The sequence below is a fragment of the Sinocyclocheilus rhinocerous genome, unplaced genomic scaffold, assembly GCF_001515625.1.
Source record: "Sinocyclocheilus rhinocerous isolate Xijiao unplaced genomic scaffold, SAMN03320098_v1.1 scaffold1697, whole genome shotgun sequence".
NCBI lineage: Eukaryota > Metazoa > Chordata > Actinopteri > Cypriniformes > Cyprinidae > Sinocyclocheilus > Sinocyclocheilus rhinocerous.
The window spans coordinates 875,842-895,349 of NW_015629509.1; the positions used below are offsets into that span (position 1 = coordinate 875,842).

The 19,508-nt window shown below is 34.2% G+C and overlaps 2 protein-coding genes and 1 long non-coding RNA gene across 4 annotated transcripts in view; all 3 read right to left on the reverse strand.

The window, feature by feature from the left end:
- The window catches only part of LOC107739018 (calponin-3-like), a 22,420-nt gene extending 19,764 nt beyond the window's left edge, over positions 1–2,656 (reverse strand). Inside the window, exon 1 of one of the 2 annotated variants that reach the window (XM_016550981.1) lies at positions 2,428–2,656. In XM_016550981.1, the coding sequence (XP_016406467.1) occupies positions 2,428–2,484 (57 nt within the window). In that variant the 5' untranslated portion in view covers positions 2,485–2,656. Of the gene's footprint in view, positions 1–1,918; positions 2,141–2,427 lie in introns of those variants that run through there. The other variant, XM_016550980.1, reaches the window with a different exon arrangement.
- A 2,880-nt stretch (positions 2,657–5,536) lies between these two features.
- On the reverse strand, positions 5,537–6,165 carry LOC107739034 (uncharacterized). The gene is made up of 3 exons (XR_001639961.1): positions 5,921–6,165; positions 5,770–5,803; positions 5,537–5,694 (listed from the first exon to the last, which is right to left on the reverse strand). It is a non-coding gene; the product is annotated as an uncharacterized LOC107739034 (long non-coding RNA).
- Positions 6,166–7,973: 1,808 nt separating this feature from the next.
- Positions 7,974–17,898, reverse strand: LOC107739035 (UDP-N-acetylglucosamine transferase subunit ALG14 homolog). The gene is made up of 4 exons (XM_016551004.1): positions 17,573–17,898; positions 16,770–16,921; positions 16,303–16,425; positions 7,974–8,302 (listed from the first exon to the last, which is right to left on the reverse strand). The coding sequence occupies exons 1-4, from the start codon at positions 17,727–17,729 to the stop codon at positions 8,072–8,074; spliced, it is 663 nt and encodes a 220-aa protein (XP_016406490.1). The 5' UTR covers positions 17,730–17,898; the 3' UTR covers positions 7,974–8,071.
- Positions 17,899–19,508: the final 1,610 nt, after the last annotated feature.

Here is a 19,508-nt window from a genome sequence, read left to right on the forward strand (position 1 = left end):
TTAAATACAACCCAGTGCTGGGTAAAATAGGGACAAACCCAGCTATTGGGCTGTTTTGACCCAGCGGTTGGGTTACTACCCAGAAGGTTGGGTTAAACATTTAACCCAACCGCTGGGTCAAAACAACCCAATAGCTGGGTTTGTCCCTATTTTACCCAGCACTGGGTTATATTTAACCCAGCATTTTTTAGAGTGCAAAATTCAAATTTTGTCATACTCGTGGCATATGTCTTTTGAAACCTGTATGACTTTCTTTCTGCTATGGAAAAAAGTTAATTTGAACTTGAAATAATAATTGAAATAACTTTCAAACACATGAAAGTGCATGAGAATGTCAAGGTCCAAAACAAAACAAGAAAGCATCATAAAAGTATCATGAGAGACATAGTGATTCGTGAATGAATTGTTTTTATGAGATGAATCAGTTCATCAAAACAAGCCTGATGAACCAATTTTGATTCTTGATTCAAATCACTAACTTAATGAACAGTTTACAGCTCACTTGGGGGAGAATATTATCAGAGAATAACGACTGGTGTTTTGCATCCTTTTTACAGCTTGAATGCTCCAGCTTCTTTGCAACTGCAATGAGCAACTAGTATTTCTCAATTTGTGTTACTAAAAGTCACACGGGTTTGAAACAACATGAGTAAATAAATCACATAATTTATATTTCAGGGTCAAATATTTCTTGTAAAGCATCTGGCTAAAAAAGTAACATTCATTCATTGTTTGAGCTAAATAGGTCATTATTGCGATACACCCTTTGACAGATCAAAGCCAGTAGTTGAACTCTTCTGAATGAAACAGGATTATACACATCACAGCTGTTCCGGCACTGTCGTCACATTTTAGGAATGCTTAAAATTCCAAGATGAAATCCTTACTTCCGAAGGGGTTAGATGAAAGACACAGAAACCTACCAGGATTGTTCAGGCGTGAAAAACAGTTTAATTTACCTAAGATTACTTAAATCAAAAAGATCTCTTCAGCACTGATGATGTCATGCTTAAGACATTTGTATGCATGTGTGTGTGTGGGAGGTCTTTCTTTAAGTTGATTCATTGGCTTTATGTATGTTATTGTATGCAACATTCTGTCTGATCATTTTGAGGCATGATTTACTAATCACTAATACTTATCACTACTAAGATATTAAAGATTAGACATGCTTCATAATGTTTCCCTAAAATGACCCTCCTGCTCCTTAGAAGTATTTTTTTTAACTTAACATATGTATTCCGTTAGTAATAAGCTTTATAGCCTATATGACAGTCATATTAAAAATAAAAAACATGGAGATTATCTCTGACTGGGTCATCTCTAAACTCTGGACAATCTAAGATCAATTTGAGGAAAATTTTATATATTTTTTTCCCCCACATGATTACTCTAACACACAAAATCATACGAAATCAGAAACTTTTCTGGGGGTGCTAACTTGCAGTTAGAGTAATTTTCCATTTAATCAAATCAATACTAAACAAAAGACATCGTCTAAATCATCATTTACTTTTATATTTTGTTATTATTATTATTAGCTTATTTTTATAATTAATGTGGTTTTTAATTCAAATTCACTTGGATTCAACCTCCAATTATAACCAAAGTCTTCACCAAAGTCTCGTGAAACTATTAAAGTTTGAAAGTGTTACATAATCAATAACACATAGGTAAAACAGATTTTTTTTTAAACTATTTAAAAAGATACATTTAAACTAAACCATATAAATGCCAAGCTAACACTAGTTGACAATAACGCAAAATAAACTAGGCTACTTTTTAAAAGCACAGTAATATTCAGAACTATCTGTTTCTGTAATGCATACCAAAACTGATCATCTAATCCATATATACTAAAAAATGTATCAACATACATATAAAAATATTTAAAACAAAGAAGTAAAATTCAGTTTACCTTGTTTTTAACCTCCGCAGATAATCCGTAGGCTGGTCCCTTGTTAAACTGCGTCATGATTCACTTTTTTGCGTTTTTTCTTAAAGTCACTGTACTGCCCAACAGGGAATGAGTGAAGTAAAGTCCTAAAGCTGCAGTAAAATCACAGTACAGAAGATTCGGAGCTCCGCGTGCTTGAATAATCCGCGCTCAGTGAGTTTACACAACGGATACTCGCGCAAAAACTTCTATCCTATGAAAGTGTTACATAATCAATAACACATAGGTAAAACAGATTAAAAAAAAACTATTTAAAAAGATACATTTAAACTAAACCATATAAATGCCAAGCTAACACTAGTTGACAATAACGCAAAATAAACTAGGCTACTTTTTAAAAGCACAGTAATATTCAGAACTATCTGTTTCTGTAATGCATACCAAAACTGATCATCTAATCCATATATACTAAAAAATGTATCAACATACATATAAAAATATTTAAAACAAAGAAGTAAAATTCAGTTTACCTTGTTTTTAACCTCCGCAGATAATCCGTAGGCTGGTCCCTTGTTAAACTGCGTCATGATTCACTTTTTTGCGTTTTTTCTTAAAGTCACTGTACTGCCCAACAGGGAATGAGTGAAGTAAAGTCCTAAAGCTGCAGTAAAATCACAGTACAGAAGATTCGGAGCTCCGCGTGCTTGAATAATCCGCGCTCAGTGAGTTTACACAACGGATACTCGCGCAAAAACTTCTATCCTATATCGAGAATTTGGGGTGGAGCTAGATGGCTGATGCGCCGCTAGAGCCAATCAGAAGCCTCGGTTCTGCATATTAAACCATCCATTGTTTCTCTGGCTCTACTGGGCGCCACTGGCGAAAGTAATGGCTCACCTGCCAAAACTAGTGACCGCGTTTCGGTTTACTGGAAAGCTGTGGCTTATCTCTACAGTTATATGGTGTAATAATACTTTCTTTGTCTTCTTCGAGCAAAAACATTTCACGGTTAACTTAAGTAAATTTACAAACATTATTGCTTAACAGATCAGAATGCGGTACATACAAAAAATATATTAAAACGAAACTAAATTCTATATATTAACAATTATCTGAAAAAATAATTATTATGAATCTTAATAATACTGATTAACTTAAAAAGAAATAAAATGAAATAAGTGAAATTTTATACTGATTAACTTAAAAAGAAATAAAATGAAATAAGTGAAATTTTAACTACATTTCTGAGTGTGCATTAATGATTTGTTAAACATTAAATAATTTAATGATATTTGCTAATGTTATTAATGGCCCAAAATAACATTAACCCACTTAGTTACTAATAGTTTATTTATATGTGACCATGGACCACAAAACCAGTCATAAGGGTCAATTTTATGAAATTGAGATTTATACATCGTCCAAAAGCTGGATAAATAAGCTTTCCATTGATGTATGGTTTGTTAGAATATGACAATATTTGGCTGATATACAACTATTTGAAAATCTGGAATCTGAGGGTGCAAAAAAAAAAAAAATCAAAATATCGATAAAATCGCATTTAAAGTTGTCCAAATTAAGTCCTTAGCAATGCATATTACTAATCAAAAATTAAGTTGTGATATATTTACAGTAGGAAATTTACAAAATATCTTCATGGAAAATGATCTTTAATTAATATACCAATGATTTTTGGCATAAAAGAAAAATCGATCATTTTGACCCATACACTGTACTGTTGGCTATTGCTACAAATATAACCGTGCGACTTATGACTGGTTTTGTTGGCAATTAAAAAAAAATGAAGCTAATCAAAGTGCTTTCCAGATTACATAATGAAGAATAGAAAAGCAAATAAGACACACCCTTACTGCGGTAATACTAACTATGTTATGGTAAAATGCCAGTAACCACAATTTATCAACAGAAATCAAACCATGATAAAACACACAACACAAGCCAAGTGTATGCATCCAATTTCTGTGTTGCCATTTTCTGTATTGTCAAGTAGCTTTAAATGACCAGTTGATGCTTTGAGCTTGATGTACTGGGTGGAGCTATAATGTCAGGGTTATTTTTGTCTGAAAGGTTGAAGTGAAAACAACACGAGGAAAAAACAACTATCATGGAGGTGGTCTGTCTGAGGAGATCAGTATCTCTTGCTGTCACTCAACCTGTGCAGTGTAAACAAGGAAGACATTTTCTCTAAGGTTGATTTCATTTTGTGGATATTTCTAATAACATAGGTACAAACAAAATGCCAGAATGTTGTGTGATTTATCTGACAACATGACCCGTTTTATCAGAAGCTGAAGGCCTTTTGTCAACTAAAAACTGAATTCAACATAGAATATTAAAATGAAATTGAATTGAAATTCTGCAAGGTCGACTAATAAAGATACTGATGATATTGGTGATGGTCTCAGCCAGTGAGAGATGAAACAGCGAGGTGTTTCCTGATAAGAGTCTGTTATGACTAGAGATAATAACTCTTGTGCAGAATTACTCTTGCTGTTGGTGTTTGGTCTTTACCTCCTCCCAAAAAGTTCCATAAATGGTCAGCTTTTCGCTTTACAAGATGTTAACTGATGGACTGGTGTGGATTACTTGTGGATTACTGTGATGTTTTTCTCAGCTGTTTGGACTCTCATTCTGACGGCACCCATTCACTGCAGATGATCCATTGGGGGTGAGCAAGTGATGTAATGCTAAATTTCTCCAAATCTATTCCAATGAAGAAACAAACTCATCTACATCTTGGAAGGCCTGAGGGCGAGTACATTTTCAGCAAATTGGCATTTTTGGGTGAACTATTTCTTTAAAAATCAATTTCATTGTGGATAAAATGAATGGCGTTTTTATTCCTGCAATGCTACGGTTATCATCTATGCTCATAATAACCAAATTATACATGACATCACATACCTTCTAGACATGTCTGATGGGATCATCCATTTGCAGCTGTTCAGAAACATCGCAGTCGCAGAATTTTATGCTGAGAAGTAAATGACTAAGTTACCTGTATGAACTTGTTATGCGAGACAAAAGAAACCATCAGGTTATGCTCTACCTCGTGCTGCAGGTATTAGAGTGCCGTCTCATCTCTAGAAACAAGAAGAACAGGATATTATAGACACATAAAATAAAAACTACAGCTGAGAATTGCAGCTTTTCCATCTGTTAAGTCTATATTTGACACCATTTCCTCTAGAACCACATACCAGCACAGGAGGACAATGAAGTACTATATATATATATTATATACACATTACAATTCAAGATTCAAGGAATTAACATTATAGTTAAGGCATTATAAACTACCTAACAATGAACACAAAAAATGTTTACAGCAATTGTTAATTCAGGTTTATGTTTATTCATAAATATACACTATTGCTCATTATTAATTCATGTTTGTTCATAATACACTGACTAATGTTAATTCTTATATTACAATTTTAATGCTGTAAAAAGTATTGTTCATTATTAGTTCATAATACCTTAAAGTAATACTTTAATATAAAAAGTTGTTCCCATTAAACACAAACTCATCTACATCTTGGAAGGCCTGAGGGCGAGTACATTTTCAGCAAATTGGCATTTTTGGGTGAACTATTTCTTTAAAAATCAATTTCATTGTGGATAAAATGAATGGCGTTTTTATTCCTGCAATGCTACGGTTATCATCTATGCTCATAATAACCAAATTATACATGACATCACATACCTTCTAGACATGTCTGATGGGATCATCCATTTGCAGCTGTTCAGAAACATCGCAGTCGCAGAATTTTATGCTGAGAAGTAAATGACTAAGTTACCTGTATGAACTTGTTATGCGAGACAAAAGAAACCATCAGGTTATGCTCTACCTCGTGCTGCAGGTATTAGAGTGCCGTCTCATCTCTAGAAACAAGAAGAACAGGATATTATAGACACATAAAATAAAAACTACAGCTGAGAATTGCAGCTTTTCCATCTGTTAAGTCTATATTTGACACCATTTCCTCTAGAACCACATACCAGCACAGGAGGACAATGAAGTACCACTGAAATGCGTAGTGAGCTGGAAAATATTTCACAACAACACTAAGAAAAAATGTATTCACACTTAAGAATGAGGTATCACAATCTAGATTTAAAACAAGTCTTCCATGATGTATCTGAATGACAGTATAACTTTGAAATGGACAAACCTGTGATCAAAAGCCAAATACTGTTTTCCATGAAGTGGTGCATGAAAAAAAACACTGAAACTATGAATGCAATTAGAAGCACCTGCATGTGTAAAAACTTCTTCAAGGAATTAACATTATAGTTAAGGCATTATAAACTACCTAACAATGAACACAAAAAATGTTTACAGCAATTGTTAATTCAGGTTTATGTTTATTCATAAATATACACTATTGCTCATTATTAATTCATGTTTGTTCATAATACACTGACTAATGTTAATTCTTATATTACAATTTTAATGCTGTAAAAAGTATTGTTCATTATTAGTTCATAATACCTTAAAGTAATACTTTAATATAAAAAGTTGTTCCCATTAAACATAATACTACTAATATAATCATTACTCAAATATAAGTTTGTATTCAGAAAGGATGCATTAAATTGACGGAAAAAATGTATTACGTTTTCCACAAAAATATTAAGCGGCACAACTGTTTTCAAAATTGATATAAGAATGATAATAGTTACTGATAATAATAATAATGTTTCTTAAAGCAGTTAATCGGTATATTAGAATGATTTCTGAAGGATCATGTGACACTGAAGACTGGAGTAATGATGCTGAAAATTCAGCTTTGCGTCAAAGGAATAAATTATATTTTACAATATACTCGAATAGAAACAGGTATTTTGAAATTATTATAATAACTGTAATAATATTTCACAAAATTACAATTTTTACGGCATTTTTGATAAAACAAATGCAGCCTTGGTGAGCATAAAATACTTCTTACAAAAACATAAAAATGGCTTCAAAATCCATAAAGATTTTAAGAGTAAACAAATAAAAATTATGATTTGAAGAATAAAAATTTAGTCATTTTTCTTATTTTAAACTAATCTCACTATTACCTTATTATATAATTTTATTTCAATTATGAGCTAATTCAATTGAAATTATTAAGGGAATACAATGGTATTTTAATTACAAATCCATGATTAGTCAACTTGCAACATATTATCTTTAAACAAGTTCACTCTCTGAGACAACCACACGAGGTAAACTTGTTGACACACTTGGGGAAACAATTTGTGGAACTGACGATTTTCTGTAAAGCTGCTTTTGGACAGTGAAAAGTGCTATACAAATTAAAAATGAATTGATTTGACTTAAATAGGCTAAGACACAACATCCAAAAGACGCCAGCATAAAGTACAGAGTCCTCCGAGTTGGAGAAATATGAGCTTTCTGGTTCAAAACTGGAGACAGCGAGCGGCACAGGAAGGCGGTCAGACTTCGGTGGAGACGAGCCATGGGGTCTGGAGAAATCATCTTACACCGACTGCTCAGACACATTAACACTGGAAAAATCCAGCCTCTGTCTGCTCCGAGCCGAAACCGATACGCGGCAGGAACCGAGGACAACGACCCAAGTGAGAACATCAGAGGTTAGGGACGTTTCAACTCACATACGCTTCAATTCATTTCTGTCTGCTTCTGCTCGGATTGAGTTTATTGCCAGTTTCCAAGCAGTCTAAAACACTCAATTTCCCATCCTGCACCTGGAGGCAGATGAGGGATGGGCAGAGACGGACCACCAGGTGGGCGATCCTTCTCGGCCCGTATTTACATTTCACACACACCTGCGAGTTCACTTCGGGGAATGAGATCACTGTCACCCAACAGAGAGACGCTGACTTCAGCTCTGAAGGGCTGCTGGATTGTGTACAGAGATTGGTGAGCGTTTGCTATGGGCACAAGCCAAGTCTCGGTTTAGTTTTGTTGACTTTTCAAAGGCGTAAAAGGTAGAACAGGACATCTCATCAGCCTATCATGATTGTTTGGCTTAAAAAACAAAACAAAACTCAGAGATAGTTGTCATAGTTGTGTATTTAGCACGTCAGTAACTGTATAGGAATGAATCAAATGTGAAGAACGGTATCAAAATGGCATGTAATTCTCAATACAAAAGTGAAAAAGTCTACAGAAAGGGATCACACCAGTCTCCCTACGTAGATGGCCTTTGGGTATTTGTCTTTTAGTGGGGCCCACTGCACAAAAAAGTAGTCAGAAAAGTAGTAGAGGATCTTCCCGGATAGAGACAGCGTCTCCACACGACAGATGCTCTCCACATAGACGATCAAGACTCTTTTTAGGCCCAGGATGCCCAGGAGCAGCCCAGCGGCACACAGTGGGACACAAGTTCCTGGACCATTACACAGCACCTGAAACGCAAACACACACACACTTATATATACAGTATATATATAAAATCCAGCCTCTGTCTGCTCCGAGCCGAAACCGATACGCGGCAGGAACCGAGGACAACGACCCAAGTGAGAACATCAGAGGTTAGGGACGTTTCAACTCACATACGCTTCAATTCATTTCTGTCTGCTTCTGCTCGGATTGAGTTTATTGCCAGTTTCCAAGCAGTCTAAAACACTCAATTTCCCATCCTGCACCTGGAGGCAGATGAGGGATGGGCAGAGACGGACCACCAGGTGGGCGATCCTTCTCGGCCCGTATTTACATTTCACACACACCTGCGAGTTCACTTCGGGGAATGAGATCACTGTCACCCAACAGAGAGACGCTGACTTCAGCTCTGAAGGGCTGCTGGATTGTGTACAGAGATTGGTGAGCGTTTGCTATGGGCACAAGCCAAGCTGTCAGAGCGCTATTTGAGTCTGTCATCAGAGTGGTGCAAATTTAAATGGCCATTATGTGAAACTTCAACACGACATAAATCAAGTGTCAGAAAAACCCCGTTTCGGGGCTGTCGGATCGGTGGGGCACTGAATGTGCATCAAAGAAAACAGCTTGTTTTTCTCAAGTCTCTTTTCGTGTGTTAAGGAGAAGAAAGACTGATAGTGAAAGCTGGATATGAGGCGCTCTCTTTTTAGCCTCTTCTGCATTTTCTCGAAAGAAACACTAGGAATTAGTAATTGTGAATGTGCGAAGAACTAAAACACAACAGCTAAATACTGTTCCACCAACCTTGACTTCTTTAAAAAAAAAAATTGTGAAATGTATATCTGAGCAAACATAGCAATAGCTGCATCAAAAGTGCAATCCATACATTTTTTTTTAATCCAAAAGTCAGTGTAGAAAATAGGAAAGAAGCTAACAGGCAAGGTTTTTATAATAATTTTCAAATGGCATAATGAAAAATAGCTTTTTTTTTCATAATAACTGTTTTCATACTGTCTTTGCAAAGCCTAAGATCTCAAATTTAAGTAAGCATATCAAGATTTTTATAAAAATGTATTAAGTCTATAAAATATGACCGAAGGTCTCAAATATATTGATGCAATTAGGAAATAAATAAATAAATAAAATAGCATATTTCTAAATATCAAGGTGTAAAATTTGTTATAGTTATTTGGGTGAACTATTCCTTTTAGAAAATTTATATTTGTCTTAAAATTGTACAAGCAAAATAAAATGTTGTAAAAAGTTTAATTTTATGGTTTTTTTTGTTCTTTTTTCTTTGCATCACTGATTTAAATACATTTACATTTGAAAATGTAAAGTTAAAAAAAAATTATCAACATATTTACGTTAAAATAGCCTATCTTAATATATAGCACCCTTCCGAAGATCAAAATCTAATATTGATACATTGTGGTATTAACGAAAAAAATAATAGCATATAAAATAAGAAAAAAAGTGGTTAAAAAAATAAATAAATAAAATAAATTAAAATAAAATAACATAAGAGCCCTGAAGTGACTTTCAATCATGTCAACAACCAGAACCACTAGTCCGACCCTTTCTATTGCACCATATAAACACAGCGCTCAGCTGTGAAAGTGCAAATACAAGGAAAGTGAAAATCCCATCAATATCTGTTGATGGCCAGTGGTGCATTTTAAACTGCTGCTTATCTAAAGCCAGTGGGGATTATACACTAATGCTGAAGCATTTTCATAAATCAAAGGCCTTATGGAGTCATTGTTCCTCTGTGAGACATGTTCATATCACAGCTGCACAGACAGGACGTGCACAGGTGCCGAGACGTAATTACTAATGAGGTCATCGAGGTGGGGCCACTTTATTACTCCACATCATACGGAGTAGCTCCAGGTGAGATTTAAACTGTTACCAGGTTTTGTTACTTCCCTTCTCAGGCTTCAGATGAGTCAGCACAGACCAGACTGCAGGTGTCATGGCTATAAATGACAGACGAGTTCATTCTGATTTTGTTAAACAGTAACAAAGTAAAAGGCCGTCTATACAGTGTCTTATGACTAGCAACACAACATAAACACCCATAGAGGGCCGTTATTTTACTGGTCTGTGTTACTGCAAGAATGGCAGCATCCTATCATATTGTTTTTTTTAATAGTTTGTATATTGGAATGTGTGATTAGGATTATGCACTGATGTAAATTTGGGGATATAGTATGTATAATATGTAAGTACATATTACGAGGGTGATATATATATATATTAGGGAAGTTAAAATAAATAATACATAATATTTCAATTATATATATATATATAATAGATTATTTGATTGTAGAATAATAAAATACATATAGAAACATACAGGTATATACATGTATATATGTTTGTCTGTGTTTAATTTCCAATTCATTTATGTATGTATGTAGTTATTTTTTATTTATTTAAAGAAACAAGTTGTAATTTGAATAAACTGTACTGAGTTCTTTAACAATCTAGCATGCCTTTTTGTACATTATTGCTTATATTATATTATGTGACATTAGATTTGTGATTAGGATTACACACTAACTGCTTGTTTATGAACATTATTTCTCTACGTGCATATCCTGACATATTCTAACATGCAGATCTTGTTTTATGATCTATCCATCACTAATTATCATAAACATATGGATGAACATTAAATAAATAAAACACACAAGAGCTCCGTCCGCTGCATTTCCAAATAAGGCTAAGATGAAACATATGGATGGAGATGCAGTCAAACAAAAAAACTCAGGATCAGTGAGGATCATGTGTGGAATGTGAGGGGATGTCCACCGCACAACGTCCAGACCCCGTTATGTGTTAATCGTACAAACCTCCTCCCCCTCTCACAAAATCTATGGAACACAGATTCTTCAAATTGTTTTCCCGTATTCTTTCTCATTTTTGGATTTGCGTCACAACTACAATCACTTAAAGGGGTCCTATTATGCTTTTTCACTTTTTCAACTTTAGTTAGTCTGTAATGTTGCTGTTTGAGCATAAAAAAGATCTGCAAAGCTACAAAGCTCAAAGTCCACTTTAAAAGGAGATATTTTATATAACAGAAATCACTTTTCAAAAACTACAATGAACGACTCGTTTGGAAACGGAATGAATTTCTCGGACAATCTGATTGCATAAGGTGGATTTCTGTGCAGAGTAGTTTGTTTTATCAAGATATTTTAAAACAAATTAAGCACCAATTCAAGTGTAAAGTTGTCAAAGGGAGTCTAAGAGATGATATAGATAGATAGATAGACAGACAGACGTGCAAAATTAAAAATACAGGTAAAACACCTGTAAAAAATCAATACAGAAAATTACTTCATATTATTTAATATATATTAATACAGTACATTGTGCCCTATTTTTACAGATTTTTTACAGTGCAGCGGCTGTAGGAAAGCAAGTCCCACCTCTCCACTATAACAGCCAATCATCTGTCTGATAGAGCATTTTTACTGTAACCTAAAACTTACTTTTTTGTGTGTGTGATTTGAGCTAAAAAAAAAAAAGCAAAATATATAATATCATCAGCATCTATTTCCTTGCTGATTTGAAATTAATTGAAAGATAATCTTGACAAAGAAAGACAAAAAAATTAATGACCGAAATGGTGACGCTCAATATAGTAGCTGTGTGAACAAAAGTCCCGCCTCTCCATTAAAACAGCCAATCATCTTTTTGATATCGCCGCCTGTTTGTTTAAACAAACAAAAGCAAATATTTATTAAAGTCACACAGATGTACGCACTTGAGTCTAGACTGACGTATTAACATAAGCTGTAAATAGTGAACAGTAGTATTCACTATTAACTGCTCCTCGTGGCATGCGGAACCAGGCCGAGACACTTGGCTTGTGCTGACACATCTGGAGCTCATGAGGACCCGTGACGCACTTATTTCCTTTTATGGCTAAAAGAGGACTGAATCCACCTCCTCTTCACCTCCGGATTTCAGACCTGACCCCCCAACTTCCCCCTATTGCACTCTGGTATGTGGACGAACGGGCCCCAGCCCCTCACTGACATGCTCAAGTTTGGTTAAAACAAACAGCTGACATTTGAGTCATGCTGAAGGACGATCCCTCACTGCGCAGACACGATAGGGGTGCCGGACCCCCTAAAGAAGATCTTAGACATTGTCTGCTGGACTAAAAAGGAAATCCTGCTGTCAGAGTGCAATGCCAGATCAAAGGCCACCTGGTTCTTATAGTGTAATTTCACATTTCAAATAAAAACAAAACCTAAACAAAAAAATATTTTAAACATACATTATATATTAAAAAATATATATGCAGGTGAATCTCTCACACACACACACACACACACACACAGACAAAGACACACAAACACAAAAACAAACAAAGAGAAACAAATATATATTTTATATATCTTGGAGGTGGCATTTAGCAGATATTGCATTTATTGATATAAAATTTAGATTTTTTAGAATTATTATTTAAATTATAATTATTGTTAATAATAACTGTGTCCAGAAAGGGTGATTATATAGTATATAATCAATAATGAGAAATGAGCTAAGAGTAAAGCATGAATCGGTGCTGTTAAAGTAAAACTATAACAATTGTTTTTGATAATTGATATAAGCTGAATTTAAATAAAATATAAATATTAGATGAAAACTTAAATGAAAATTAGAAATGTGACCTTGGCAGATTAAGTCGAAGTACTAAAATTATATATAAATATATAATTATACATAAAATATATATAATTAATAGTATACATACATACACACACACACCAAACACATACAATATAAACACAATACACACAATATATAAGATTTTATAATAAAACAGTAAATATATGATAATACAAATTTATATACAATTTAATTTAAATAAATAATAAAAAAAATATTTCTTGTTTTTCTTTAGATTTTAGGGTGAAATATGACATTTCTTTCTGAGATTAAGTAAGTTTATCTAAAATCTTTTACCATGAAACTAACGTGACAACAGATACAAGTTTGTACAAATCTGCAAACCTCTTTCCCATTAAATAAACTCGGCTGACTGGAAAAGTGGGAAATGACGTCAGCATGAGGACAGAGGCCGCTAATTAGAGATTAAGAGAATACTATAGCGTGGTCGCCCGTGAGAGATTTGACTGGTTGATTCTGACCTTTGAGCTCTACTGCTCATGCACTGCAGCGCCGGCCGCTTAGTCATGCTACGCCTCCTCTCAGACGGTCGCCACGGCAACGCAGAAACACGATGCTGCTTGGCTCCGCCTTCAGGGCGAGAGGAGTCAAGCAGCTGGGCCGAGGAGCCAGTCAGGTCTTGCCACATCCTGAGAACAAGACCCCTCGGCTGCTCCGCTCACAACCCTTCATTACACAACCACAGGAGGAGGAGGAGAGAGAAAGAGGCCCTGGATTACAGACCATTCCTGAAAAAGGGCTTAAACGCTGCCCATCCCTCTCTCTTTTACTAAATCAACCCCCTACCTCGCTTCTTTATCTGTCTTTGAGAGTTTTCCCAGCAACTCTCTCTCTCTCTCCGTTTCTTGCTGAAGGCAAGCAGAGAAACAGCAGGACTAGTGTTTGCTTATAAAGCAGATAGTCTTCCAGCAGTAATGCGATAGTCTTATCATCTGCTGAAGGAAAAAATGTCTTTATCACCTGCTTAAACATTCCCAGTGCTGCTGTGTGACATGCACAACAACTACTGCTTTTGTGTTAAGCAGGGATAGTTCACACAAAATGGCCATTCTGTCAGCATTTACTAAACCTGTATGACTTTCAAAAGAAGTTATTTTGACAGTCAATGGGGTCCAAAAACATTTTCGATTCTTGAAATAAATGTTAACAGAAGAAAAATTAACCACAAAAAAGGAAAATGGGTCACTCCGTGTCAACTCGACCAGAGTTCCCAGGCTCAAATTTTTGATTTTGCTAATATTTTTTTCTTAAGAAAGATAAACAAGTATAGTGATGAAAGACAAAATATTAAATGTCATTGGTGTATATTTACGGAGTAATCCACTATTTTGTAGAGGGGGGTCAAAATTACCATTTTCACCTGAGATTCAGAGCCAAATTACAGGGGGGTTAAAATGACTTCAGAAGAAAGGCAGCATCATGTGTTATTTTTTACACAGAGATTGGTAGGTGCGTTAGAAAAATCTGTTGACTTTAGCAATCTTTGTTGCATTGTGTGCCAATGGTGACCATTCAAAAATGGAGAAAGAGCAGCAAGTTTGCATGCCTATAACTCAAGTAGTATTAAAGATATTTGTATGCCCTTTTAGATATTGGGTCTTAACACACTTTCCTTTTGTTATCTTCATTTTTAAGGCCCTGTGTGGTTCAGTTCCAGAGATACTGGAATTTCAATATGGCTCCAAGAGTAAACTGTTAAATTGTATACATTTTCATTGGTCAAAAACCAAATATGAGTCACTTTGCATAAAATATTATACTTCTTTTCTTTTAAAGAGGAAAGTCTGAAGAACAAATAATGTTGAAACTAGAAATGTATGTCATTTACTTCTGTCAAAACAACTACGCTGAACATACCTGTCTGAGTGCATTCATCTTCTCTTTCCAAACTTTGCGTGCCGATAACTCAAGTAGTATTTAAGATATCACAATAGGATTTTAAATTCTAGTCCTTAATTCCCTTTTCTTTTTGAATATTCATTTTTCTTTTTGAATCCTCATCAAGGCCTTATATCATTCAGTCCTAGAGATATGGGGACCTCATTGAGGCTCCCCATATATTCAGATATATTCATCTTCAGATATAGTCATATTCAGATTGTTGAATATTACCAATATTTAGTGGTCAAAAACCAAATGTGGGATCACATTGACTGCACCATTATAGGTTTCAATAACATGAGGATGAGGCAATGGTGACCGAATTTTCATTTTTGGGTGAACTATCAGGATTTGATTTTATCTAACAGGAGTCTAAGTGGTCTCTGCGTAACACGGTTGAAGGTGAGCAGTTGAAAAATGAGGGCTTGGTGACATCAGTCGAAAAAGGAGTTAATTCAGAAGAATGAAACATTACAAAAACAAACATTTGGCTTCCTTGGCATAACATGCACTGATGAATCATTCACAAAAACCAAAAACACACAATATGAACGTACTGTAAACAGCGTCCGTTTCCATTTCAGCTACCAATAAATTTGCATTAAACACATTCTACCATATTTAAATCCATTCCAAAGATTTTCCCGCCACAGTTAGTATAGAAACAGGGGGAAAAAAAACACTATAACTGTATTTCTCGGGCTGAACCTTAAGGAAAACTACAGAATTTGGACTAGATTTTGCAGATGATCTGAACGATAAATAATAGAGGGTGGAGATATTTATAAAAAGCTATGTTTTCCAAAACAGTGCACAGGATGTTTGAATTTTCAAAGTTATGGACTGGGCAAAAGACGCCACAGCATTAATCTGAAGGACATGTGGCTACAGAGATTTACTTTTAGAAATGCATTAAAGAAAGATTAACAATATAGCACATTAATAATACAATATAATATATGTTCATGTTACTTGAGCCGAATAATTGCACTATTGTAAAGCTGCCTTGAGCTAAATTGAACTTGTTTCATTATTGATGAACTTTGCCATATTGACAGTTACTGAACTGAAACTGAAATAATTGAGCTAAACAATAACACTACTGTCTTTATTGTATTGAATTGCACACTGTATTAAAGTCCTAGAAAACTAAAGGACACTTGACTACTTAACATTTTCGAATTCAATAACGCAAACTAATATTCATCACATCCAAGTATGTTTGCATACTGTATATTTAAATATCCATTTAAATTTCAATAAAATGCTTTTATCATACTCAAAACACAGCTGGGCTGCCCTCAGGCATAATATCATAAATATGTTATGCATGTGCTATTTCTGGGGGGGCACTACACAAACGTCCTGCAGAAGAGAGGAAATTAATACTTAATAGGATATGATGGTGGGATGAATGAGAGGAGAGAGAACCCACCATATCCGGCTGAAGCCTAAAGACCAGCGGGACGGAAGACATCAGAGCGCTGAGGGAACTCAAAACGGAGGAACTCCACGACTGACGCACCTCCCGACTGCGAGGAATCCGGTGAATGGTGAACTGTGATTAGAAAAGAGAGGAAAGCACAGCAGGGGGGTTTTAGTGAGAATATAAGCAGAAGAACGTTATACTGTACACCTGATGGAATGAGGGTATATGGCTGAGTTGACATCTATTTATCTATCTATCATTTCAAATCCACAGTTGTTTGAAAATGCTTGAAAGAAACAGAGGATCTGCTGCCATCTGCTGGTCAAAGTATGACACAACACAAATCAAAATTTCCCATTTAGTTTCACAGAAGAAAGGAAATCATGTGGGTTTGGAATGAGGACAGAATGGTCATTTTTGGGTGAATAAATCCCTTAGTGGTGTACAAATATATTTAGTATAGACCAATCAACCTGTGAGGGTAAACCGCTTTTCTCCCGCTCTGCTTCAAATGTTCGGATCTTGTCTTCGCTCATTTTATCGGTGTCTGCGATCACATAGTGTCGAGGGTTATAAGACTGAGATAAACTCCCCATCAGACGGACGATTTCTGTTGTGTGTCCTCCTAGGTGAAACAGAAAAGAAACATTTAAAGTCAGTAATAATAATAATAATAATAACTATTATTATTACCAACTAGCAATATTTAAATTATAATAAATGTATTTAATATTATTTTAATTACTATTAATTTAAAAATAGCTTGTTGGCAAATAAAATGGATATGACCTTTTTAATCAACCTTTTATCAAAGCATTAAGCTAAATTAAGACAAGACTAAACAACAATGAAAAAATTATATAAAAACAAGAATATTTTAAATGACTAATAAATAAAAAAAACAATGAAATATGTATTTATAAGTGGTTTAAATTATGATTATTATATAAAAAAAACAAGAATATATTTTAAATGACTAATCAATTAAAACAAATCAATGAAATATGTATATATAAGTGGTTTAAATTATTATTAGATTAAATGGAATAGTTAAATTATTAAATGATCAATTATTATAAATGAATGAATGAATGTAAAACAACATAAAATGGTTGCTCTCTTGAAGCAAAACACAGTTTGCATTTGAGGATCCTTCATCGTATCGTATGTGTGTAAAAACGAAAGGATATCGATTTCCTTCTGCAATTATAATCACATTATGGTTTGTTTTACATTCAATAATTTGAAAAAAGAAATGCAAGAGATTGATTTTTACCTGATCCTGCCACCACCAGGACTGACACAGAGCCCTTCTGCCCTGGTTTATATTCAGATCCATGTCGCAAAATCCCAAATAATCGTAAAATGAACACTGTTAATAATACTACAGCAGTGACAACGACTCCACTCACCACAACATACAGCAATGCCATCAGTTACCAAACTAAACTCTATCAGTGACTTTAACAACCGAGTCTCAAAATGTTAGTAGGCTCAAGTTCGTCAAAAACGAACGCACATTTATAATTCAAACTACTGTATAAACTAAACCTGGAAGAAGTGCTGTATTTTTTGATCATTACACGTACAGCTGCTACGGAAAGTCATAAAGGACAAACTTTATATCACACTTTTACTCAGGAGTTTAGAAACAGCGACATCTACTGGCATCTTTTAAAAGCGAAGGAACCTAATCGGGACGTGTTTTTTTAGATTATTATTTAGATTATCACTTATTATATGTCTAATTTTATTAATCATTTCAATGTTACTGCCTTATAAAAAATACAGTTTATTTTCAGCACACTCCAGTAGTGGGGCATGTTGTCACACAATATGGGGTAAGTTGTCACAATGGAGCTTTAATCGTTTTTTTTGAGTAAAATTTAAACAGTAAACAGTTATGAAACATACAAAAAGTTATAAATCTACATAATAAAATATAAATTCAAAAAATAATATAACTAATAAAATGTTTACATTTAACCCAGTACATAATAACGACTTGCCTCGACCTAAACACATTTGTGCAATTAGACTTTTCACTCAAAAATGGTTTCCGCTATCCATATCTATGGGATATAAAATGGCTCCCACACATTTAAAAAATGTTAAATATCCCTTTAAAACCATTTATTCAAGAAGATGACGTCTAATATAATTATGACGCCTAGAATTAATGCGACTAAACTTAAACTCATATCCCATTCCCATGATGTGAATTTGAATGGCATTTCCTGAATTCAGAACCATGAAATATGATTTAGACTCATTTATTGTCACAAGCTCATTTGTTATAAATATTTGTCTGATTGCTTCCAGCTGAGTTAGCGGCCTATTCTGCCACCTCTGATCGCAACATTTCTTGATGTGTTTGTGATAATGAGTTTATATTATGTAATAGTAATGGCTCTTTAGGGCTGCATTATTGTAATCAGATGAGACACTAAAACCTTTCACATCAGCTCACACTCAGACCACCCGCAGCTGTGACTGCATTTATATAGAGAACACTGTCAGTTAACATCTGACATTGTGTTCAACAACTGCTTTCAAGATGTTAAGATCTCCCATTTTCAGTTTCTTCAAGTTCACGTGGTTTGTGCTGGTTTGATGGGCTGTGGCTCAGAGGAAGAGGATGGGTACTTTCCGGACCAGGGCCAGGAAACATTATATTAGAGTTTCCTGGATATAAATCAGCTCTCACATCTATAATGCGTTTATTTAATAAGAGTTAAAAATAAGATGATAATAATAAGCAAATAACAATAACAAACAAATAATAAGTGTTCTTAATCAAAACATAATAATAATAATAATAATAATAATAATAATAATTTGCTATTATTATTATTATTTACCAATAAATAGAATAGAATAGAATAGAATAGAATAATAAATGCACAAATGGATAGATTATTGTGTTCCCTTGTACACCCAATATATATTATGATATTGGAATTTAAGATTGAAATATTGAGAAAATTGTAATATTATACTAATATTCTAATAGCCATAAATAATAATTAACAATAAATATAATAAAATAAATGAATTCACAAATGGATAGATTACTGTTCTTTTGTTCACTCAAAATATATGATAATATTGGAATTTAAACTTGAAGGATACAATTTTTTTTTAAATATTACACTAATATTCTGATAATAATAAAAATAGTAATCATAATAATAATGATATAATTTTATTAT

What these genes read in the sequence shown, in the direction of transcription:
- LOC107739035 (XM_016551004.1), bottom strand. Translation starts at nt 17,729, where the DNA reads ATGGCATTGCTGTATGTTGTGGTGAGTGGAGTCGTTGTCACTGCTGTA. An exon ending in CCTGGTGGTGGCAGGATCAG is followed by an intron (nt 16,922 to 17,572) that starts GTAAAAATCAAT and finishes TGTTTCACCTAG; the next exon opens with GAGGACACACAACAGAAATC. An exon ending in AAAGCGGTTTACCCTCACAG is followed by an intron (nt 16,426 to 16,769) that starts GTTGATTGGTCT and finishes TTCTAATCACAG; the next exon opens with TTCACCATTCACCGGATTCC.